This window comes from Pseudophryne corroboree, chromosome 11 (assembly GCF_028390025.1).
Source record: "Pseudophryne corroboree isolate aPseCor3 chromosome 11, aPseCor3.hap2, whole genome shotgun sequence".
Lineage (NCBI taxonomy): Eukaryota > Metazoa > Chordata > Amphibia > Anura > Myobatrachidae > Pseudophryne > Pseudophryne corroboree.
The window spans coordinates 122,245,457-122,270,213 of NC_086454.1; the positions used below are offsets into that span (position 1 = coordinate 122,245,457).

Consider the following 24,757-nt stretch of genomic DNA (forward strand, 5'->3'; position numbering starts at 1 on the left):
TAGATTGGGCTGACAACTGTTTGCGCCAGGAATTTACACTGCTGTGTTTTTTTATTCCTGTCTGTACACTGTCTGATCCTTCAGGTGAGAAACGTGAGTACGTGACGCACGCGAGCGCTGTGCACGGCCACACGCCTCAGGTGCACCAGTCCCCTCTGCATGCGCTATCTGCGCGGCCCCCTTAGATGCAGGAGGAGTGGACGGGGCCTCGCGCTCCTCCCAGGGCCAATGGGCGTGGCCAGCGCAGTCACATGCTCGGTGGGTGAGTGGTGCAGGGAGGGCTATGAAAGCCATCTGCTGCACCACCCGTCCCTCATAAATGTGTATGGTGGCGGCAGCAGTTGTTGTTGTTCCCCCAGCGCCGCGGGCGGGGAGTCAGAGCAGAGGCGGATGTAGATCTCATGGGGCTCTAGGCAAGACACCAATTTGGGGCCCCATCTTCCTCACTGGACAGGTGTGGGCACTGGGACAGGTGTGGGGTCTGGGAGAGGTGTGGGCACGGGATAGGTGTGGGCGCTGGGATAGGTGTGGGCACGTGATAGATGTGGGCGCTGGGATAAGTGTTGGCACGTGATAGGTGTGGGCGCTGGGATAGGTGTGGGCACGTGATAGGTGTGGGCGGTGGGATAGGTGTGGGCACATGATAGGTGTGGGTGCTGGGATAGGTGTGGGCACGTGATAGGTGTGGGTGCTGGGATAGGTGTAGGCACTGGGATAGGTGTGGGCGCTGGGATAGGTGTGGGCACGTGATAGGTGTGGGTGCTGGACTAGGTGTGGGCACGTAATAGGTGTGGGCGCTGGGATAGGTGTGGGCAATGGGATAGGTGTGGGCACAGGGGAGGTGTGGGCACTGGGAGAGGTGTGGGCACGGGATAGGTGTGGGCACTGGGATAGGTGGGATGGGGGCAGGCATGGGAACACTGACCTATAGTTGCTGCATTCTGCTTGGCCTGCCCACCGACAGCAGCTCCTAAACACACCGACAGCAGCATCGTGAGCAGACCCTCAGGCTTCGGCTGCAGCTCCAATGTGGCGGGGACATGTAGCCACAGGGCGGCGGGAGAGGTCTGGAGGCCGGCGTCTGTGTCACTGAGCCAAGGATCTGCGGTGGTAACAGAATCCCGTCTGTGAGGAGTCGGCGGGAGGACCCAGACAGGACCCGGCCACAGAGCCCCGAGCAGTGCGCTCTCCCGGCTGTAGAGATAGGAGAAGCCGACACTGAGAAAAGCCCCGCCTGCAGCGCCCGGTTTTCGTGATCCTTACTGCAGGCGGGACCCGGGTGTGGAGGGGCTGTCTCTGCGGCTGATGAATTGCCATCTCCCAGGCCAGTGGGGGAATCCAGCTTAGGGCTGGAGAAAGCCTCAGAGAATTACAGCCGGTGTGAGGAGGAATGAACACCATTAGGTACCACTGTGACGTAGGACAATCTCCTATATAATGTGCCTGGCCCTGTAACGCGAGCTCAGACGCTGTACATGTGACGGGCTCTGTGACTCCGCCCACCGCTGTGACTCCACCCAGCGTTAGAGGGCCAGGCACAGACGAGGCAAATATATAGGAGATGGGCCCGTTGCATTCTGGGAGGCTGAAAAGCTTTGATCGTTTGGTGCCAATCCGCTGTCGCTACCTCATATCCCAATGTTCTCCTGTGGACTTATGGTAGACTTACAGTTGATAACGGTATTTCTCCTAACGATTATTTTCTAAAGCTGGTCAATATTCATTATGCATTCCAAACCAGTAATCTGATACTGCGCATGTGCAGAACAGGTCCTGTGTCCTTGCATGTAGTACCCCCTAAACTCCAGCCTGATTGACAGACAGACAGGGCGTTTGTGGGAGTGCTGATGTCTGTGTCTGCGCCTGGGGATGCAGATTTACTGACCTCAGCTGTTGGTCAAAGATGGCCATCCTGAGTAATCTGGAGGTAACGTGCGTTTTGAGATACACCAGCAGATCATGGAAGCAGTCAGGAGGCGTCTATTTATACCAGACGCCTCCTGCTGCATTAGTCTAATAGCTGTACGGTATTGCACAGCTGCTTCCTTGCGGCTGTGCAATAGTGCGCAACTCTGGCCCTATGTATGCTCTTGTGTTCTCATTGCATATCTTTGTACAGAATTATTAATATCATTTTAACTCTGAGAGTCTGTTCTCATTGCTAAGAGCTGCCATACCACTTATTTATCACAGCTCATTTGCTAGATAACCAAGAATACATGTTGTTGTTTTTTCAGATTAAAAAAAGAAACATTTAATTTCTCTTTATTGGTTTCTAATTTCTATTTTCGCTATAGAACCCGTTTGTGCCATTGGTCATGGGGTGACTGCCCTCTGTTGTGTCACCAATGAAGATAAATCCTGGATATTTCAGGACTACAGCTTAACTGGGGTGAGTTAAACACATTCTACCCACTAATCTCAATCAACAAAACAAGAGATATGTTACTATTATTATTATTATTATTATCCTTTATTTATATGGCGCCACAAGGGTTCCGCAGCGCCCGATTACAGAGTACAAATGCACATAAAAAATAGGAAAACAGTGACTTACAGTTGAATACAATATAGGACAAGTACAGGGCAGCTAAGCATAACTACACCAGTAAACATAGAGATAAGTTCCAGGTGGTCAAAAAACTGTGGGATCTGGGCGGTTGAGGATTATTAAAGTAAGAAAAGTATAAGCACATGAGGGAAGAGGGCCCTACTCGTGAGAGCTTACATTCTAAGGATACATTCTACTAAAAGATATGTGTAATTTGGATAAATGTTAGCATGTGTGAAGCTTCCATGGTATGGCCAGCAGTCTGCCAGCCTCCAGTTAGTGGCCTGTCATCCTCAGACATAACCCCTATGGTGTACAGCAGTGAGGTAGATGCTATTAGGTATATGCAATTGCGGTCGAATTCCCGAAATTGTCGAATTTCGGGTCATTTTCGACCAAAAAAAAAAATCGCCTATGCAATTCAGTGCTTTCCGACCAAAAAACGGACTTTCAAAATTCGACTTTTTGAAATTCGAATTTTTGCAAATTCGACTTTTCTGCAATGATACAAGTGCTGCAATTCGACCAAAGCATATTCAATTCAAGTTTGGAAATTCGACAGCAGTGCTTTTAGACAGCAAATTCGTCATTTTCAATCCGCCACACTTTGGAGGGTGAAAACAAATAAAAAAATTTTAAACATGTTTTTTTTTGTGTTTTTTTTTTTTGGGGGGAATAGCAGATCTATTTATATTAGAAGGGATTAGGTACTTTTTTTTTTTTTTTTGGAGGCACAAATATTATTTATATATTTTTTAAAATATTATTTTTATTTTTTTTTTATGCTGGAACGGTGAAATCATAAAAAAAAATGGCGTGGGGTCCCCCCTCCAAAGCATAACCAGCCTCGGGCTCTTCGAGCTGGTCCTGGTTCTAGAAATGCGGGGAAAAAATTGACAGGGGATCCCCCGTATTTTTAAAACCAGCACCGGGCTCTGCGCCTGGTGCTGGTGCCAAAAATACGGGGGACAAAAAGAGTAGGGGTCCCCCGTATTTTTAACACCAGCATCGGGCTCCACTAGCTGGACAGATAATGCCACAGCCGGGGGTCACTTTTATGCCGTGCCCTGCGGCCGTGGCATTAAATATCCAACTAGTCACCCCTGGCCGGGGTACCCTGGGGGAGTGGGGACCCCTTCAATCAAGGGGTCCCCCCCCCCCCAGCCACCCAAGGGCCAGGGGTGAAGCCCGAGGCTGTCCCCCCCCCCCATCCAATGGGCTGCGGATGGGGGGGCTGATAGCCTTTTGTGATAATAAAAAGATATTGTTTTTTCCAGTAGTACTACAAGTCCCAGCAAGCCTCCCCCGCAAGCTGGTACTTGGAGAACCACAAGTACCAGCATGCGGGAGAAAAACGGGCCCGCTGGTACCTGTAGTACTACTGGGAAAAAAATACCCAAATAAAAACAGGACACACACCGTCGACAGTAAAACTTTATTTCATACGTCGACACACACATACTTACCTATGTTCACACGCCGACATCGGTCCTCTTCTCCATGTAGAATCCACGGATACCTGAAAAGAAAAGATCAATATACTCACCTCAGCCATGGTCCAGAGATAAATCCACGTACTTGGCAAAAAAACAAACCGAACACCCGCTCCATGCCGGACTAGAAAGGGGTCCCATGCTGACACATGGGACACCTTTCCACGAATGAGACCTGTCAGTGACAGCTGTCACAGAAAGGTCTCTAAGCCAATCAGGAAGCGCAACTTCGTTGCGCTCACCTGATTGGCTGTGCGCTGTCTGTACTGTGACAGCACATCGCAAAGCCGCTCCATTACTTTCAATGGTGGGAACTTAGCGGCTAGCGGTAAGGTCACCCGCCGGTCAGCGGCTGACCGGCGGGTGACCCCACCGCTACCCGCAAAGTTCCCACCATTGAAAGTAATGGAGCGGCTTTGCGATGTGCTGTCACAGTACAGACAGCGCACAGCCAATCAGGTGTGCGCCACGGAAGTAGCGCTTCCTGATTGGCTGAAGGGACTTCAGTGACAGGAGTCACGTGATGTCCCGGCATTCGGGAGAAAGGGGTCTGATGTGAAAGCATTGGACCCCTTTCTAGTCCGGTATGGAGCGGGTATTTGCGTTTTCTTTTTTTTTTTTTACAAGTACGTGGATTTATCTCTCTGGACGTGGATTTATCTCTGGACGCTGGAAGGTGAGTATCATTTTTTCACAGGTACCCTCGGATCGTCGGAGACCGTGGCAGTCGGCGTGTCAACATAGGTAAGTATGTGTGTGTCGGTAGTGTGTAATAAAGTTTTACTGTCACGGTGTGTGTGTCCTGTTTTTTTTTGGGGTATTTTTTTCCCAGTAGTACTACAGGTATCAGCGGGCCCGTTTTTCTCCCGCATGCTGGTACTTGTGGTTCTCCAAGTACCAGCTTGCGGGGGAGGCTTGCTGGGACTTGTAGTACTACTGGAAAAAACAATATCTTTTTATTATCACAAAAGGCTATCAGCCCCCCCATCCGCAGCCCATTGGATGGGGGGGGACAGCCTCGGGCTTCACCCCTGGCCCTTGGGTGGCTGGGGGGGGGGGACCCCTTGATTGAAGGGGTCCCCACTCCCCCAGGGTACCCCGGCCAGGGGTGACTAGTTGGATATTTAATGCCACGGCCGCAGGGCACGGCATAAAAGTGACCCCCGGCTGTGGCATTATCTGTCCAGCTAGTGGAGCCCGATGCTGGTGTTAAAAATACGGGGGACCCCTACTCTTTTTGTCCCCCGTATTTTTGGCACCAGCACCAGGCGCAGAGCCCGGTGCTGGTTTTAAAAATACGGGGGATCCCTGGCCAATTTTTCCCCGGATTTTTAGAACCAGGACCAGCTCGATGAGCCCGAGGCTGGTTATGCTTTGGAGGGGGGACCCCACGCCATTTTTTTTTTCGGGTTTTTCACGTTTTTTACCGTTTTTTAAAATCGCGGCAAAATCCGCCAAATCAGCCGATTTTCGCCCGCGACTCTGGCGAATCCGTTTTTCATTGAATATGGTGAATTCCGGAAGCCACCTTCCGGAATTCACCTGGCGAATTTAGTCGAATTAAAAAACGGCGAAAAATTGCCGCGATTCGCCGTGAATTGCATATACCCCTATATCCTAATCTCTGACATGTGTTGATGGTTTGATCTCTAATAATGTTTATCAGTTAGTGGTCAATATGGAGAACATGGCACTGCATCACGCAGGTAGTGATATTCATGTGACTTGGAAACAAGCTGCCATTTTTATCTTAATATTCTTTAGGTTCTTTTTGTTCATATGTGGAGAAACACCCCCTTGTGACTTGTGTTGTATATGACTGCATTTCTTTTTGCATTTGGAGCTCCAGAGTTTTCTCTAACGTCCTAGAGGATGCTGGGACTCCGTAAGGACCATGGGGATAGACGGGCTCCGCAGGAGACATGGGCACTTTAAGAAAGACTTTGGATCTGGGTGTGCACTGGCTCCTCCCTCTATGCCCCTCCTCCTGACCTCAGTTTGATACTGTGCCCAGTGGCGACTGGGTGCTTTCAGGGAGCTCTCCTGAGTTTCCTGTAAAAGAAAGTATTTTAGTAGGTTTTTATTTTCAGGGAGCCTGCTGGCAACAGACTCCCTGCATCGAGGGACTGAGGAGAGAGAAACAGACCCACTTCTCTGAGTTTCAGGGCTCTGTTTCTTAGGCTACTGGACACCATTAGCTCCAGAGGGATCGGTACGCAGGTCTCGCCCTCGCCGTCCGTCTCAGATCCGAGCCGCCGTCCTCCTCGCAGAGCCGGAAGAAAGAAGCCGGGTGAGTATGTGCGGAAAAGACTTCAGAGGCGGCAGAAGACATGATCTTCATAAGAGGTAACGCACAGCAGTGAAGCGGTGCGCCATTGCTCCCATCCACCTCACACACTCCGGTCACTGTAAGGGCGCAGGGGGGGCGCCCTGGGCAGCAATAAGCACCTCAGGTGGCAAATACACATATATACATGTACAGCTGGGCACTGTACATGTATAAAAAGAGCCCCCGCCATGTTATTAGTAAATTTGAGCGGGACAGAAGCTCGCCACCGAGGGGGCGGGGCTTCTCCCTCAGCACTCACCAGCGCCATTTTTTCTCCACAGCACCGCTGAGAGGAAGCTCCCCGGACTCTCCCCTGCTTGACACACTGTGAAAGAGGGTTTTAAAGTAGAGGGGGGGCACATAATTGGCGCATATACATTATACATAAGCGCTACTTGGTAAACATTCTGTGTTTTTTCCTGGGTCATATAGCGCTGGGGTGTGTGCTGGCATACTCTCTCTCTGTCTCTCCAAAGGGCCTGGTGGGGAACCTGTCTTCAGAAAAGAGCTTCCGTGTGTGTGTGTGTGTGTGTGTGTGTGTGTGTGTGTGTGTGTGTGTGTGTGTGTGTGTGTGTGTGGGTACGCGTGTGTCGACATATCTGAGGTTGAAGGCTCACCTAAGGAGGAGGGGGAGAGTATGAATATTGGGTCTCCGTCGGCAGCGCCGACACCTGACTGGATGGATATGTGGAATGTTTTAAGTGCTAATGTTAATTTATTGCACAAAAGATTAGACAAAGCTGAAGCTAGGGTACAGTCAGGGAGTCAACCCATGTCTGTCCCTATGTCTCCGGGACCTTCGGAGTCTCGGAAGCGCCCACTATCCCAAATAGTTGACACAGATACCGACACGGATTCAGACTCCAGTGTCGACTACGATAATGCAAAATTGCAGCCAAGGGTGACTAAATGTATTCGGTAAATGATTATCGCAATTAAAGATGTTTTGCATATTACTGAGGAACCCCCTGTCCCTGACACGAGGGTACACATGTATAAGGGAAAGAAACCTGAGGTCCCCTTTCCCTCCTCACATGAGCTGAACGAATTATGCGAAAAAGCATGGGAAACTCCAGACAAAAAACTGCAGATTCCCAAAAGGATTCTAACAGCGTATCCTTTCCCGTCACAGGACAGAATACGGTGGGAATCCTCCCCTAGGGTAGACAAAGCTTTGACACGCTTATCAAAAAAGATAGCGCTCCCGTCCCAAGATACGGCTACCCTCAAGGATCCTGCTGACCGCAACCCCTTGAAGTCCATTTACACTCATTCTAGTACGTTGCTCAGGTCGGCAATTGCGTCGGCCTGGGTTTGTAGTGCTGTAGCAGCATGGAAAGATTCTTTATCAGCGGATATTGAGACCATTTTAATGACCCTAGGGCATATAAAAGATGCTGTCTTATATATGAGGGCTGCTCAAAGAGACATTAGTTTACTGGGTTCCAGAATAAACGCTATGTCAATTTCTGCTAGGCGAATCTTATGGACCCGACAGTGGACGGGGGATGCCGACTCAAAGAGGCATATGGAGTTTTTGCCGTACAAGGGTGAGGAATTGTTTGGAGAGGGCCTCTCGGACCTCGTCTCCACAGCTACGGCAGGTAAATCAAATTTTTTGCCTTATGTTCCCTCACAATCTAAGAAAGCGCCTCATTATCAAATGCAGTCCTTTCGTTTAAATAAAAGCAAAAGAGTACGTGGATCGTCCTTTCTTGCCAGGGGTAAAGGCAGAGGAAAAAAGCTGCACAACACAGCTAGTTCCCAGGAACAGAAGTCCTCCCCGGCCTCTGCAAAATCCACCGCATGACGCTGGGGCTCCCCTGAGGGAGTCCGCTCCAGTGGGGGCACGTCTTCGACTTTTCAGCCACATCTGAGTTCAATCACAGGTAGATCCCTGGGCAATGGATATTGTTTCCCAGGGATACAGGCTGCAATTCGAAGAGGTGCCTTCTCGCCGGTTTTTCAAATCGGCGCTACCAACTTCTCCCCTGGAAAGGGAGATAGTGTTACAGGCGATTAAAAAATTGTGTCTTCAACAAGTGGTGGCCAAGGTTCCCCTGCTTCAGAGGGGGAAGGGGTACTACTCAACCCTGTTTGTAGTCCCGAAACCGGACGGTTCGGTCAGACCCATTTTGAATTTAAAATCCCTGAACCTTTACTTAAAACGGTTCAAGATGGAATCGCTCAGAACGGTCATCGCCAGCCTGGAAGGGGGGATTTTATGGTATCGCTGGACATAAAGGATGCATACCTGCATGTTCCCATATATCCTCCTCATCAGGCGTACCTGAGATTTGCGTTACAGGATTGTCATTACCAATTTCAGACGTTGCCGTTTGGGCTTTCCACGGCCCCGAGAATTTTCACCAAGGTAATGGCGGAAATGATGGTGCTCCTGCGAAAGCAGGGTGTCACAATTATCCCATACTTGGACGATCTCCTCATAAAAGCGAGATCACGGGAGAAGTTGCAGAACAGCGTATCCCTTTCACTGAAGGTGTTACAGCGACACGGCTGGATTCTCAATATTCCAAAGTCGCATCTGAATCCTGCGACTCGCCTGTCCTTCTTGGGCATGATTCTGGACACAGACCAGAAAAGGGTTTTTCTTCCGGAAGAGAGAGCGTAGGAACTCATGACTCTAGTCAAGAACCTGTTGAAGCCGAAACAAGTGTCAGTGCATCATTGCACTCAAGTCCTGGGAAAAATGGTGGCGACATACGAAGCCATTCCCTTCGGCAGGTTCCATGCAAGGACTTTCCAGTGGGACCTATTGGACAAATGGTCCGGGTCACATCTGCACATGCATCAGCGGATCACCCTGTCCCCCAGGGCCAGGTCTTCTCTCCTGTGGTGGCTGCAGAGTGCTCACCTTCTAGAGGGCCGCAGGTTCGGCCTTCAGGATTGGATCCTGGTGACCACGGACGCGAGCCCCCGCGGTTGGGGAGCAGTCACACAGGGAAGAAATTTCCAAGGCCTTTGGTCAGGTCAAGAGACTGGTCTTCACATCAACATCCTGGAACTGAGGGCCATATTCAACGCCCTACGTCAAGCGGAGACCTTACTTCGCGACCGACCGGTGCTGATTCAGTCGGACAACGTCACCGCAGTAGCTCATGTAAACCGCCAAGGCTGCACAAGGAGCAGAGTGGCGATGGCGGAAGCCACCAGAATTCTTCGCTGGGCGGAGAATCATGTAAGTGCACTGTCAGCAGTGTTCATTCCGGGAGTGGACAACTGGGAAGCAGACTTCCTCAGCCGACACGACCTGCATCCAGGAGAGTGGGGACTTCATCAGGAAGTCTTCGCACAGATTGCAAGTCGGTGGGGATTGCCCCAAATAGACATGATGGCGTCCCATCTCAACAAAAAGCTACAAAGGTATTGCGCCAGGTCAAGAGATCCTCAGGCAGTAGCTGTGGATGCCCTAGTGACACCGTGGGTGTTCCAGTCGGTCTATGTATTTCCTCCTCCTTCCTCTCATACCCAAGGTGTTGAGAATAATAAGAAAAAGAGGAGTGAGAACAATACTCATTGTTTCGGATTGGCCACGAAGGACCTGGTATCCGGATCTGCAGGAAATGCTCACAGAAGATCCGTGGCCTCTTCCTCTAAGACAGGACCTGTTGCAACAGGGTCCGTGTCTGTTCCAAGACTTACCGCGGCTGCGTTTGATGGCATGGCGGTTGAACGCCGGATCCTAGCGGAAAAAGGTATTCCGGATGAGGTCATTCCTACGCTAATACAGGCTAGGAAGGGCGTGACATTTAAACATTATCACCGGATATGGCGAAAATATGTTTCTTGGTGCGAGGCCAGGAATGCTCCTACGGAAGAATTCCATCTAGGCCGTTTTCTTCACTTCCTACAGACTGGAGTGAATTTGGGCCTAAAGTTAGGCTCCATTAAAGTTCAGATTTCGGCCTTATCCATTTTCTTTCAAAAGGAATTGGCCTCTCTGCCTGAAGTACAGACTTTTGTGAAGGGAGTACTGCATATTCAGCCTCCTTTTGGGCCTCCGGTGGCACCTTGGGACCTTAACGTGGTGTTAAGTGTTCTTAAGTCACATTGGTTTGAACCACTTCAAACAGTGGAGTTGAAATATCTCACTTGGAAGGTGGTCATGTTGTTAGCCTTGGCTTCGGCTAGGCGAGTTTCGGAATTGGCGGCTTTATCACATAAAAGCCCCTATCTGGTTTTCCATATGGATACAGCGGAATTGCGGACCCGTCCTCAATTCCTACCTAAGGTGGTCTCATCCTTTCATATGAACCAACCTATTGTCGTGCCTGTGGCTACACGGGACTTGGAGGATTCCGAGTCCCTTGATGTGGTCTGGGCTTTGAAGATTTACGTGGCCAGAACGGCTAGGATCAGAAAAACAGAAGCACTGTTTGTCCTATATGTTGGCGGCCCTGCTTCACAGCAGACTATAGCTCGCTGGATCTGTAACACGATTCAGCAGGCGTATTCTACGGCAGGATTGCCGTTACCAAAATCGGTTAAGGCCCATTCCACTAGGAAGGTGGGCTCGTCTTGGGCGTCTGCCCGAGGGGTCTCGGCACTACAGCTGTGCCGAGCTGCTACTTGGTCGGGGTCAAACACCTTTGCAAAGTTCTATAAGTTTGATACCCTGGCTGAGGAGGACCTCCTGTTTGCTCATTCGGTGCTGCAGAGTCATCCGCACTCTCCCGCCCGTTTGGGAGCTTTGGTATAATCCCCATGGTCCTTACGGAGTCCCAGCATCCTCTAGGACGTTAGAGAAAATAAGATTTTAAACCTACCGGTAAATCTTTTTCTCGTAGTCCGTAGTGGATGCTGGGCGCCCGTCCCAAGTGCGGACTATTTCTGCAAGACTTGTATATAGTTGTTGCTTTCATTAGGGTTATGTTATAGTTTCGTCGGTTATGGACCGATGATATGTTGTTGTTCATACTGTTAACTAGATTGTATATCACAGGTTATACGGTGTGATTGGTGTGGCTGGTATGAATCTTGCCCTTAGATTAACTAAAATCCTTTCCCCGTACTGTCCGTCTCCTCTGGGCACAGTTTCTCTAACTGAGGTCTGGAGGAGGGGCATAGAGGGAGGAGCCAGTGCACACCCAGATCCAAAGTCTTTCTTAAAGTGCCCATGTCTCCTGCGGAGCCCGTCTATCCCCATGGTCCTTACGGAGTCCCAGCATCCTCTACGACTACGAGAAAAAGATTTACCGGTAGGTTTAAAATCTTATATTTTCTTTAAACTTAATTTAGTTTATTGTTTTCAGGTAGCTCCGCTTGGCAGACAAGACTACCTGCTTTGTGGGACTTATAGGGGGGACCGAACCAACCTCTTGAGGGTTAATGGTTTGTAATTCCAGCTGACAGGACAATGAGCTCCTGAGGTGCTGATCACTCATCGTCAGTATGTGTGCCCACGCCAGCAGCTAACCGCCACCCTCTAACACAGGCATTCCCAACCACGGTCCTCAAGGCACACCAACAGTGCAGGTTTTAGTGATATCCAGGCTTCAGCACAGGTGACTTAATTAGTAGCTCAGTTATTTTGATTTAACCATCTGTGCTGCAGCCTGGATATCACTAAAACCTGCACTGTTCGTGTGCCTTGAGGACCGTGGTTGGGAATGCTTGCTCTAACAGATGCCGAAGACCAGGTGCGGGAGTGTTACACCGTTTCCCCCGGGGGAGCACACCAGCGGTAGCGCCACCGCACTTGTATCACATACACTTATATTCCACACATTGTGCTGCTGTGTTCTGTGTGCTGGGTCCGCTCCTCAGTGATACTCCAGGGGCTCTCTGTGTGGGTTGCTGGTCAAGGGGGCTACGCTGTAGTTTCCTTTACAATATCTGTGGACATGGTTATGTGTTCTACTTGTAATTATACCCCGTCTTCAGCGGGGTCACTCATGTGTGAGCAATGTTCCTTATCTCCTCAAGGGCACAGCCCACAGGCACCTGAATGGTTAGATAGCTTTAAGAGCATGATTCAAAATGCAAATTCTGAACTAGCGGCAGCTAAAAGAGAGAGACAGGTGTTGAAACACTCCATTGATTGTGTGGCTAAAGCAGCAGATTCCGAGAAGGCTTCTCAGCCCCCTCTAGTGGCTTCACATAACCACTTACTGCCACAGGTTTTCCAGTCTGATTCTGAACAGCCAGATGGGGACGATGATGATATGGACGAGGACAGCTCTCTATCCCCTGGGGTGGAGGCTCTGATTTTTGCTGTACGTGAGGTCCTCCACATACCGGATCAGGAGGTGGAACCAGATGAGTAGTTATACTTTAATGTTAGACCCAGAAGTTCAGCTATCTTTCTGGTGTCTAAAGAGTTAAACTCCCTGGCCAGGGAGGCCTGGTTAACCCCTGATAAAAAATGTAAAATTCCTCCAGAGGTTTTTATCTACCTTTCCCCTTCCAGCTGAGGATAGGAAGGTCTGGGAAAAACCCCCGTTGGCCGATACTTCTGTATCCAGACTATCTAAGAAATTGGTACTGTCTGTTCCCGTGGCTGTATCCTTGAAGGAGCCAGCTGACAGTACAACATTGAGACATAGCTCAAGGCAATTTATATGGCATCAGGCACAGCACAACACCCCACAATAGTTTGTGGGTGGATCTCCAGGGCTGTGGTAAAGTGGTCTGATAATGTTATTGATGGTTTAGAGTCCAGGCATGTCCAAACTGCGGCCCTCCAACTGTTGAGAAACTACACATCCCAGCATGCCCTGGCACAGCTTTAGCATTCTCTGACAGCAAAACTGTTTCAGGGCATGCTAGGATATGTAGTTTCACAACAGCTGGAGGGCCGCAGTTTGGACATGCCTGGTTTAGACACTACCCCGGGATGAGGTAGTTACTCTGCTGCAACATACACAGTACAGGATGCTGCAACTTTTATGAGCGAGGCTATAAAGGAGTTGTGTAAGATAAATGGCCGCACTACTGCTATGGCTATCTCAGCACGCAGGGCTCTGTGGTTACGTCAATGGGCGGTGGACGCTGATCCCAAAAAGGGTGTAGAAGATCTTCCCTTTACAGGTGATGCCTTGTCTGGAGACAAATTAAATAAGTGGATCTCCCAAGCAACGGCGGGTAAGTCTACCTATCTGCCATTGGCTGCGCCAATGCTAGACGTTCTTACACCGGACCCTCTTTGCAGTCCTTTCGTGTGGCACGGTTTAGAGGCATGGGCCGAGGGGTCTCCACCACTCCCAGAGGATCTCGTGGTAAGTCCCGTAAACCTTAAGCCTTCCGTGTGACGGTTGCCCCAGCGGCAAGGCAACTTTTAGGTAGGTGCTCGCCTTCAAAACTTCGCCCACGTGGGCGGAGTCCTGCAGGGATCCTTGGGTGAGGGACCTCCTTTCCCATGGATACCGGCAGGTTTTTCAGGTCTGGCTTACCAGCTTTACCCGCAGCAAAAGTTACTTTGCAAGAGGCCATTCAAAAACTTTTGCAGACAGGGGTGGTAGTTCCTGTACCTCCTCCGTTACGCAACAGGGGTTTTTCTCCAGTCTTTTTGTCGTTCCCAAACCAGACGGTTCGGTGCGCCCCATCTTGAATCTGAAGTCACTCAACCCGTATCTGCGGGGGTTCAAATTCAATATGGAGTCCCTGTGGGCAGTGGTGTCCGCTCTGGAGGAAGGGGAGTTCCTGGTGTCTCTGGATGTCAAGGATGCTTACCTCCACATTCCCATATGGCCCCCTCATCAGGCTTACCTTGGGTTCACCATCTTGAACAACCATTTCCAGTTTCAGGCCTTACCCTTTGGATTATCCACAGCTCCAAGGGTCTTCAACAAAGTCATGGCGGAGATGATGCTGCAGCTGCGCATGAGGGGAGTGAACATCGTCCCCTGTTTGGACGATCTCCTAATACAGGCTGTGTCCAGGGAGCGTCTACTGCACAGCATCGATCTGATTACTCGCCTACTCACGGATCATGGGTGGATCCTAAATTTCCAGAAGTCTCACCTGGAACCAACCCAGCGTCTTTAGTTCCTGGGAATGATACTGGTCACGGTATCTCAAAAGGTGTTTCTCACGATGGACAAGGCCTCGACTATTCAGGCTATGGTCCGCTCTGTACATCTTGCTGCTAATCAAAGTTGATTTCCTTTTTTCTTGCTTTATTTGTATATCTATACATCTTGGCATCAGATTACTGGGCAAGATGGTGGCTGGTTCCGAGGCAATCCAATACGGCAGGTTTCATGCCCGGCCTTTTCAACTGGATTTGCTGGACAAATGGTTGGGTTCTCCCCTACATATGCATCAGGAAGTGACCCTATCTCCAAAAGCCCGGATTTCTCTAACGTCCTAGAGGATGCTGGGGACTCCGTAAGGACCATGGGTAATAGACGGGCTCTGCAGGAGATAGGGCACTTTAAGAAAGCTTTGGATTCTGGGTGTGCACTGGCTCCTCCCTCTATGTCCCTCCTCCAGACCTCAGTTTTACACTGTGCCCAGAGGAAGATGGGCGCACTGCAGGGAGCTCTCCTGAGTTCTTTGCATTAGAAAGCATTTTTGTTTGGATATTTCTATTTTTACAGGGAGCACTGCTGGCAACAGGCTCCCTGCATCGAGGGACTGGGGAGAGAGGAGCAGACCTACTTAAATGATAGGATCTGCTTCCTCGGCTACTGGACACCATTAGCTCCAGAGGGGGTGAACACAGGTTCGTCCTGGGCGTCCATCCCCGGAGCCACGCCGCCGTTCTCCTCACAGAGCCAGAAGAACAGAAGCAAGAAGACGTCTCAGGCGGCAGAAGCCTTCAGCGGCTTCACTGAGGTAACGCACAGCACCGCAGCTGTGCGTCATTGCTCCACACACCTCACACACTCCGGTCACTGTATGGGTGCAGGGCGCAGGGGGGGCGCCCTGGGCAGCAATAATAACACCTCAAAACATGGCAAAAAGATATATACATGTACAGCTGGGCACTGTACATGTATATAAAAGAGCCCCCGCCATTTTTACACAAATTTGGGCGGGACAGAAGCCCGCCGCAGAGGGCGGATAAGATATTGTACAGTGCTGCTGGGGAAAAACATTTTGTGTTGGTCTCCAGGGTCATTGCGCTGGGGTGTGTGCTGGCATACTCTCTCTGTCTCTCCAAAGGGCCTTAAAGGGGATACTGTCTACAGAAAAGAGTTTCCCAGTGTGTGTGAAGTGTGTTGGTACGTGTGTGTCGACATGTTTGACGAGAAAGGCTCGCTTATTGTGGAGGGGGAGTGTTTGAATGTCAGGTCGCCGTCGGCAACGCCGACACCGGACTGGGTGGATATGCTGAATGTCTTAAATGCAAATGTGAATCTCCTGCTTAAAAGGTTAGACAAGGCTGAGGCTAGGGATCAGTCAGGTAGCCAGACCGTGCCTGTCCCTGTGGCGCCAGGACCTTCAGGGTCTCAAAAGCGCCCCATATCCCAGGTCACTGACACAGATACCGACACAGATACTGACTCTAGTGTCGACTATGAGGATGCAAAATTACAGCCGAAGGTGGCAAAGGGTATTCAATACATGATTATTGCCATAAAAGAGGTTTTGCATATCACTGAGGAACCCCCTGTCCCTGACACGAGGGTTCACATGTATAAAGGGAAAAAGCCTGAGGTCACGTTTCCATCCTCATTTGAGCTAAGCGAATTGTGCGAAAAGGCTTGGGAGTCTCCGGATAGGAGACTACATGTTCCCAAATGCCTTATGGCGTATCCTTTTCCCCAGAAGGATAGGATATGATGGGAATCTTCGCCTAAAGTAGACAAGGCGCTGACACGCTTATCCAAGAAGGTGGCACTGCCTTCTCCGGATACTGCTTCCCTCAAGGATCCTGCTGATCGCAAGCAGGAAATTACCATGAAGCACATTTACACACATTCAGGAACTATCGTTAGACCGGCCATGGCGTCGGCCTTGGTTTGTAGTGCTGTCGTGGCATGGGCAGACTCCTTATCTACGGAGATTGACACCTTAGATAGGGATACCATTCTAATGACCATTGAGCATATCCGAGATGCTGCCTTGTATATGAGGGATGCTCAGAGAGACATTTGTTTACTAAGCTCCAGAATAAACGCTATGTCTACTTCTGCTAGGCGACTCTTGTGGACCCGACAGTGGACGGGAGACGCCGACTCAAAGCGGCATATGGAGTCATTGCCTTACAAGGGGGAGTAGTTTGGAGAAGGCCTCTCGGACCTTGTCTCTACTGCTACGGCCGGTAAATCGAAATTTTTAATTTATGTTCCCCCGCAGCATGCTAAGAAGGTACCGCATTATCAAATGCAGTTCTTTCGTTCCAATAAAAGCAAGAAGGTACGAGGATCGTCCTTTGTTGCCAGAGGTAAAGGCAAGGGAAAAAAGCTGCACTCTGCTAGTTCCCAAGAGCAGAAGTCTCCCCTACTTCCGCAAAGTCCACCGCATGACGCTGGGGCTTTCCGGGGGGGGTCAGATCAAGTGGGGGCACGTCTTCGTCTTTTCAGCCACGTCTGGGTTCTCTCACAGGTGGATCCCTGGGCAATAGAGATTGTTTCCCAGGGATACAGACTGGAATACGAAGACATGCCTCCTCGCCGGTTTTTCAAATCGGCTCTGCCGGCTTCCCCGTCGGAGAGGGAGCTGGTGTTAGCTGCAATTCACAAATTGTACATTCAACAGGTGATGGTCGAAGTTCCTCATCTCCAGCAAGGAGAGGGTTATTATTCATCCCTGTTTGTGGTACCGAAACCGGACGGTTCGGTCAGACCCATTTTAAATCTGAAATCCCTGAACCTGTACTTGAAGAGGTTCAAGTTCAAAATGGAATCGCTCAGAGCGGTCATCGCCAGCCTGGAGGGAGGGGATTGGATGGTGTCCCTGGACATAAAGGATGCGTACCTTCATGTTCAAATTTTCCCTCCTCACCAGGCGTTCCTGAGATTTGCAGTACAGGACTGTCACTACCAATTTCAGACGTTGTCGTTTGGTCTTTCCACGGCCCCGAGGATTTTCACCAAGGTAATGGCGGAAATGATGGTGCTCCTGCGCAGGCAGGGCGTCACAATTATCCCGTACTTGGACGATCTCCTCATAAAGGTGAGATCTCGGGAGAAGTTGCTGGACAGCGTGTCTCTGTCCGTGAAGATGTTGCAGAGGCACGGCTGGATTCTCAATTTACCGAAATCCCAGCTAGTCCCTGCAACGCGTCTGACCTTTTTGGGCCTGATTCTAGACACAGACCAAAAAAGAGTTTTTCTTCCAGTGGAGAAGGTTCAGGAGCTCGTAGCTCTGGTCAGGAACCTATTGAAGCCAAAAAAAAAAAAAAAAGGTTTCAGTGCATCATTGCACGAGGGTTCTGGGGAAGATGGTGGCTTCATACGAGGCCATCCCCTTCGGCAGGTTCCATGCAAGGACCTTTCAATGGGACCTATTGGACAAATGGTCCGGGTCCCATCTACACATGCAAAAATGGATCACCCTGTCTCCCAGGGCCAGGGTGTCTCTCCTGTGGTGGCTGCGCAGTGCTCACCTCCTGGAGGGTCGCAGGTTCGGCATTCAGGACTGGGTCCTGGTGACCACGGACGCGAGCCTCCGAGGTTGGGGAGCTGTCGCACTAGGAAGAAATTTCCAGGGTCTCTGGTCAAGCCTAGAGACTGGTCTCGACATCAATGTCCTGGAGTTGAGGGCCATATACAATGCCCTACGCCAAGCGGAGGAATGGCTTCGGAACAAACCGGTTCTGATTCAGTCAGACAATGTCACGGCAGTGGCTCATGTAAACCGCCAAGGCGGCACAAGGAGCAGAGTAGCCATAGCAGAGGGGACCAGGATTCTACGCTGGGCGGAAGGCCATGTAAGCGCACTATCAGCAGTGTTCATCCCGGGGGTGGACAACTGGGAGGCGGACTTCCTCAGCAGGCACGACCTGCATCCGGGAGAGTGGGGACTTCATCAAGAAGTCTTCACACAGATCACGGATCGGTGGGGACTGCCTCAGATAGACATGATGGCGTCCCGCCTCAACAAAAAGTTAAAGAGGTATTGCGCCAGGTCAAGAGACCCTCAGGCGGTTGCGGTGGACGCTCTGGGGACACCTTGGGTGTTCAGATCGGTCTATGTGTTTCCTCCTCTACCTCTCATACCCAAGGTGTTGAGGATAATAAGAATAAGAAGGGTCAGAACAATCCTCATTGTTCCAGATTGGCCAAGGAGGACTTGGTATCCGGATCTCCAAGAGTTGCTCACAGAAGATCCGTGTCCTCTTCCTCTAAGGCAGGACCTGCTGCAGCAGGGGCCCTGTCTGTTCCAAGACTTACTGCGGCTGCGTTTGGCAGCATGGCGGTTGAACGCCGGATCCTAGCGGAAAAAGCGATTCCGGAGGAGGTCATTCCTACCCTGATCAAGGCTAGGAAGGACGTGACGTTGAAACATTATCACTGTATATGGCGAAAATATGTTTCTTGGTGTGAGGCCAGAGCTGCTCCTACGGAGGAGTTCCAGTTGGGCCGTCTGCTTCACTTCCTTCAAATGGGAGTGAATTTGGGCCTAAAATTAGGGTCCATAAAGGTTCAAATTTAGGCCTTATCCATTTTCTTTCAAAGAGAATTGGCTTCTCTTCCTGAAGTACAGACTTTTGTGAAGGGCGTGCTGCATATTCAGCCTCCCTTTGTACCTCCGGTGGCGCCTTGGGACCTTAATGTGGTATTAAGTTTCCTCAAGTCACCTTGGTTTAAACCACTCAAAACAGTGGAGTTGAAATACCTCACTTGGAAAGTGGTCATGTTGTTGGCCTTGGCTTCTGCAAGGCGGGTTTCGGAATTGGCGGCTTTATCATATAAAAGCCCTTACCTGATTTTTCACGTGGATAGGGCAGAGTTGAGAACTCGTCCTCAATTTCTGCCCAAGGTGGTCTCATCTTTTCATATGAACCAACCTATTGTCGTGCCGGTGGCTACACGGGACTTGGAGGATTCCGAGTCCCTGGATGTGGTCAGGGCTTTGAAGATTTATGTGACCAGAACAGCTAGGATCAGGAAGACCGAAGCTCTGTTTGTTCTGTATGCGGCCAACAAGGTTGGCGCTCCTGCTTCAAAGGAGACTATTGCTCGCTGGATCTGTAACACGATTCAGCAGGCGCATTCTTCGGCAGGATTGCCATTGCCTAAATTGGTTAAGGCCCATTCCACTAGGAAGGTGGGCTCTTCTTGGGCGGCTGCCCGAGGGGTCTCTGCACTACAACTGTGCCGAGCTGCTACTTGGTCGGGGTCAAACACCTTTGCAAAGTTCTATAAGTTTGATACCCTGGCTGAGGAGGACCTCCTGTTTGCTCAATCGGTGCTGCAGAGTCATCCGCACTCTCCCGCCCGTTTGGGAGCTTTGGTATAATCCCCATGGTCCTTACGGAGTCCCCAGCATCCTCTAGGACGTTAGAGAAAATAAGATTTTACTTACCGGTAAATCTATTTCTCGTAGTCCGTAGAGGATGCTGGGCGCCCGTCCCAAGTGTGGACTTCTTCTGCAAGACTTGTATATAGTTATTGCTTACATAAGGGTTATGTTATAGTTGATCGGGGTTGAACCGAGGCTATGTTATTGTTCATACTGTTAACTGGGTAGTTTATCACAAGTTATACAGTGTGATTGGTGTGGCTGGTATGAATCTTGCCCTTAGATTTACAAAAATCCTTTCCTCGTACTGTTCATCTCCTCTGGGCATAGTTTCTCTAACTGAGGTCTGGAGGAGGGACATACAGGGAGGAGCCAGTGCACACCCAGAATCCAAAGCTTTCTTAAAGTGCCCTATCTCCTGCGGAGCCCGTCTATTCCCCATGGTCCTTACGGAGTCCCCAGCATCCTCTACGGACTACGAGAAATAGATTTACCGGTAAGTAAAATCTTATTTTCTCTATTATGGTGGCTTCAAATACCTCACCTGGTAGAGGGCAGAAGTTTCAATATCCACTCGTGGATTTTACTCAGAAAAAGGAATGGAGAGAGATTATTGTATGGTCATTATATATATATTGGTGTTTTAGTTATTCTAGATCCTCATATTTTAGTTGTTATATAACCACTTATCACAATCAGTTCTCATAGGAAACACTTTCCTAACCATTAATGTGGTGGCATGTATACATTTTCAAAAAATGCTGTATTACTGTTAGTTTCTGATTAGCACTGCAATTAATATTCCGTTTTAGTTGCCCCTGTGGGATACCCTGAGGTTCCCTAGTCCCTTATTCATCAAGGATTTGGTTGATAATTAGCATTAGTATTACACAGCTACAATTTATGGCTTTACATGTGACTACCTTACACTTTGTATACAACAAAGCAACCCAGTCACCCATGTTCTCCATTTCCCCTCTGCACAGAAGAGGCATCATGCTCTGCGATTTCCGTAGCCAGCAGACACCGAAATACCACATTAGAAACTTAAACTTCTAGTTCCCTTTTGATATTACATGGAATCTTTTACATTAACATCCGCTTCATTTACTATCTCATAAAGCTGATTTTCCATACAAATACAATTGGTCTAATCGAGGCCTATGGGGGTAATTCCAAGTTGATCGCAGCAGGATTTTTGTTAGCAATTGGACAAAACCATGTGCACTGCAGGGGGGGCAGATTTAACATGTGCAGAGAGAGTTAGATTTGGGTGGGGTGTGTTCAATCTGCAATCTAATTTGCAGTGTAAAAATAAAGCAGCCAGTATTTACCCTGCACAGAAACAAAATAACCCACCCAAATCTAACTCTTTCTGCACATGTTATATCTGCCTCCCCTGCAGTGCACATGGTTTTGCCCAATTGCTAAAAAAAATCCTGCTGCGATCATCTTGGAATTACCCCCTATGTCCCACTACACTAAACCAGTATCTGATCACTTCCTTATACAAATCAGGGAAATTCATATTTACATTGTAAGGTGTCCGTTAAATCCCCAGGAATGTGCAGTGGATGTTTGTTGCGCTCTCACCGTTTCTGCTGCAATGTGCAGTCATCAATTTTTAATTAAACTGCCCATGAATAGTGATATTGATATTATAGTCAAACAGGTTACTTTCATGTCATCGTTAGCCAAGACCTTTACCAGTGGCCATACTTTGTTCTATCTATAGTTACATGGTTCACACTGTTCTTCTTTTTTTTTTTTTCTAACTTCTGTTAATGCTAAAGTTCAGGTGATCTATAAAGATAACATGTGTTTGGTATTATGTTGTTCTGCAGCTATCGCTGTTATGTTGTTGAACACATATGAACAACATGATATCTGACCATCCGGAAGAGTACTCCCATCAAGGTGGATAAAATGTCTTGATGGCCAGCTTCATGTCAGATGAGATGGTTAAATAAAATATACTCTCTCTCTTTTGTGTTATGACTTCAGCCTTCCGTATATGAACTGGTCCGTCAGCCAGACTATGCCAGCTTGCCCCTTATATTGGAGGACTTTGCTAAAGACTCTGGAGCAACATTTAGTGGTAAGTATGAAATAAGCAGCATTAAGCTGGTTGACATTACAATACTGGTGCGGGATCCTTTTATCAGGAAATCCATTGCCCAGAGAGGTATGACAATGAGGAGGGAGATGGTACAGGGGGTTGGGTTCGTGTGACCACCGGCCACCATAGTGATGCTGGGATCCCGGCTTTTAGTGTGTGTGTGTGTGTGTGGGGGGGGTTTGGAATCGAAGCAGCGCAGGCTATTCAGCCTTTGGAATCCCGGCATCGGTATTGTGACCGGCGGTGTCCCGACTGCCAGTCACATAATCGCATCCCGGCAGATGCTTTGTGGATAAAGAGATTTCAAAACTAATTTTAGTACATTTTAGGCATGGTGATGAAAATAAGCCCAAACATATCCAGATATCCCTCAGTCCTAAGTATGTTGCATTATTTATCCCTAAAGAACTAAAGTTCTGCCAGTTCAGACTGATCACTTCCATAGCTCATCTCTAAGGGCTATTCATAAATAAAATATAAGCTTACAGAAAATTCTGTCTGGCAATTGAAGCCTGTTATTGTTTCCATAGGCCTCAAGCTTGCGCTTCATGGTGTAGACTGTCATTAATTGTGAGATAAGTTTAGAGACGTGTTCTCTTTATAATGAGTTTACAGCCCCAATCTATAGAGCGGAGGTTTATTAATTGGAATGTCACAAGTGGCTGCTTTTAAAACAGTCATTTTATTAAAGGCAAAACATGGCGTCTGTTTTTATATTTTCCAACCTAGCATGTCAAGCCAGTAATTCAGGCCTCAGGATTGAGCAACACTCAGGCTAGTTGGCTAACCATTTGTCATTTTTCTATTTAGCCAGTGAGCCGGACGCCATCCATGTTGTCTTAGACAGACATCTGATCACAGGACAGAATGAAAATTCCACAATGGCTGCTGTTCAGAATCTGATTCTCCTCTGCAATGGAAGGTTGGTAGCATATGTATGTGCTCATACTGCAGTGTTCTCCCTAGAGCCTTTTTCATGTGCGGACACCACTCTGATAACATCAGGCACCCAGTGCCTGCCTGACTTACACAAGACTCAGAATATAAAAGCACCAGCAGAGGGCGCAGTGAGCAAAATAAATTCTCACTGAGCTGATTCGCTCCTGAAGGAAGAACACTGTACTATAGTTAGCATGTTATTTCTCACGTGTAGGCTAGCATCCGCCAGGCAGACAAGGGGATGTTTGTGCAACTGAATTGGAAACGCAACGCAACTCCATTTACACACAATTCACTCATTATTACCACATATACAGCACATCTGGAGTCTTGTATGCTGCTGTAATTGATATCTCAGAGAAAAAAAAATAATAGTTTCCCTGGAAACGAAAGAAAAGGACAAGATGTTGGTAGGAACAACTATATTTTGCATCTCTGAAGAGTAACAACAGATAGAAACATTATTTTTCAGGTTTGTCAGTAATGATTTAATGATTTCTATATTTCTTTATGTATAGGAAATAAGGCCATGTGCCGCGCAGACCCACGTGAACACCTAATACAAATGGTTGAAAGAGACACCTAATGGGAAAGATTTGGAGTCCTATGTGGATAGCAGGAAAGTTGAATTCAATATCCATTCCAGCCATGCAACAACGCACTTATTAGACCCATCGGGTGGAGAGAGCAGCCACTACACCCAGAGTGGACTCTAAAGCTTAGAGAGCTACTGTGATTACTTTGTGTTACCACTGTTAAAAAATTGGCTAGAACTGTCTGAAAAGATAATAAATAACCTGTGGTACCATCCAACTAACCACATGTTCAGTAGGAAACCACTGAAGCGCATCTGCTCAGGAGCAGACTGTTGTCACTGTAGCCTCCAGAAGTTGAGTAGTAGACACTATGGCCTCCAATAACATGGAAATCTTCATATCATTGTCATGCCTGCACCAAATCTTCTGTGGCTTTGTAGTTGTAGAAGATAGTTGAACCCATTGTGAGGTTTCAGTAGATATGCTATATACATCATGGGATTGTCCAGCACCAAGCCAGTTCCTTACACAGTGTCCACTGTAAGAAGAGTGTGTCGTAATCAGAGGTCCATCAGCATATTCCTCCTCCGCACACCGGAAAACGATTTCCTCACTATCAACACCACCACCGCAACAACCGTCCCGCCTAGGACCATGCCGATAACCAGTGCCGGGTAATTTGGGGCAGCTAATGTAAAGAAACAGACCTTGCCTTAATTTCTTTAAGAATTAGTTTGATAAAGCAAATGACTGCTGTCTCTCTGCGTATCCTGCAGCTTTTACTGTCTTCATTGCTTTGGTGTTTCTTATCACCAAGGCATTAATATTGTGAAGGCCCATACAAAACTGAGCTGTGTTGTGTGCATGGAGCAGAATGACAAACGTAACTGTGCATGGATGCTATTAGGGCACTGGTGAAAAACTCATAAGGAAGTGGCAAGGAATGTATTTAGTAAAAGTTGCAGGTGCGCACATGTGTCTTACAAACCCTCAAGGCTGCAGGTCTTACATTACATCACTAAAATGGCCAAACTACGTAGGAGTTTATTTGTCATTCTCTCTCTGTGTATTATGTTCCTCCCCCTTATTATATTTTGTGTGTGTGCAATATGTCATCTCCGGTGTTGTTGTATACAAAAACTAATAAAAGGAACATAACAGACAAATGACAGGATGTATTTATTGTAGTATGTACAATTTTCCCCACTGGTCTGGAACGGAATACCGTAACTTTTATGATTGCTAAGCAATGCAGTGTTGGCTACTGAGAATTCCAACTGCTTTTGGGCAAACTTGTATGTATACTAAGCAATGCGATGTTGGCTACTGAGCTTTCCAATCTATTCTGGGCAAACTGCACTACTTTTTCTAGTTACTGGTGGGCTTTGAAAGACTGAAAACAGAACCCCACAA

At 48.5% G+C, this 24,757-nt stretch overlaps 1 protein-coding gene across 1 annotated transcript in view; it reads left to right on the forward strand.

The window, feature by feature from the left end:
• GATD1 (glutamine amidotransferase class 1 domain containing 1) overlaps positions 1-24,510 on the forward strand; it is a 47,328-nt gene extending 22,818 nt beyond the window's left edge. Inside the window, exons 5-8 of the mRNA XM_063944778.1 lie at positions 2,298-2,392; positions 21,755-21,848; positions 22,680-22,791; positions 23,327-24,510. Of these exons, the coding sequence (XP_063800848.1) occupies positions 2,298-2,392; positions 21,755-21,848; positions 22,680-22,791; positions 23,327-23,333 (308 nt within the window). The 3' untranslated portion in view covers positions 23,334-24,510. The remainder of the gene's footprint in view (positions 1-2,297; positions 2,393-21,754; positions 21,849-22,679; positions 22,792-23,326) is intronic.
• The last annotated feature ends 247 nt before the right edge of the window (positions 24,511-24,757 follow it).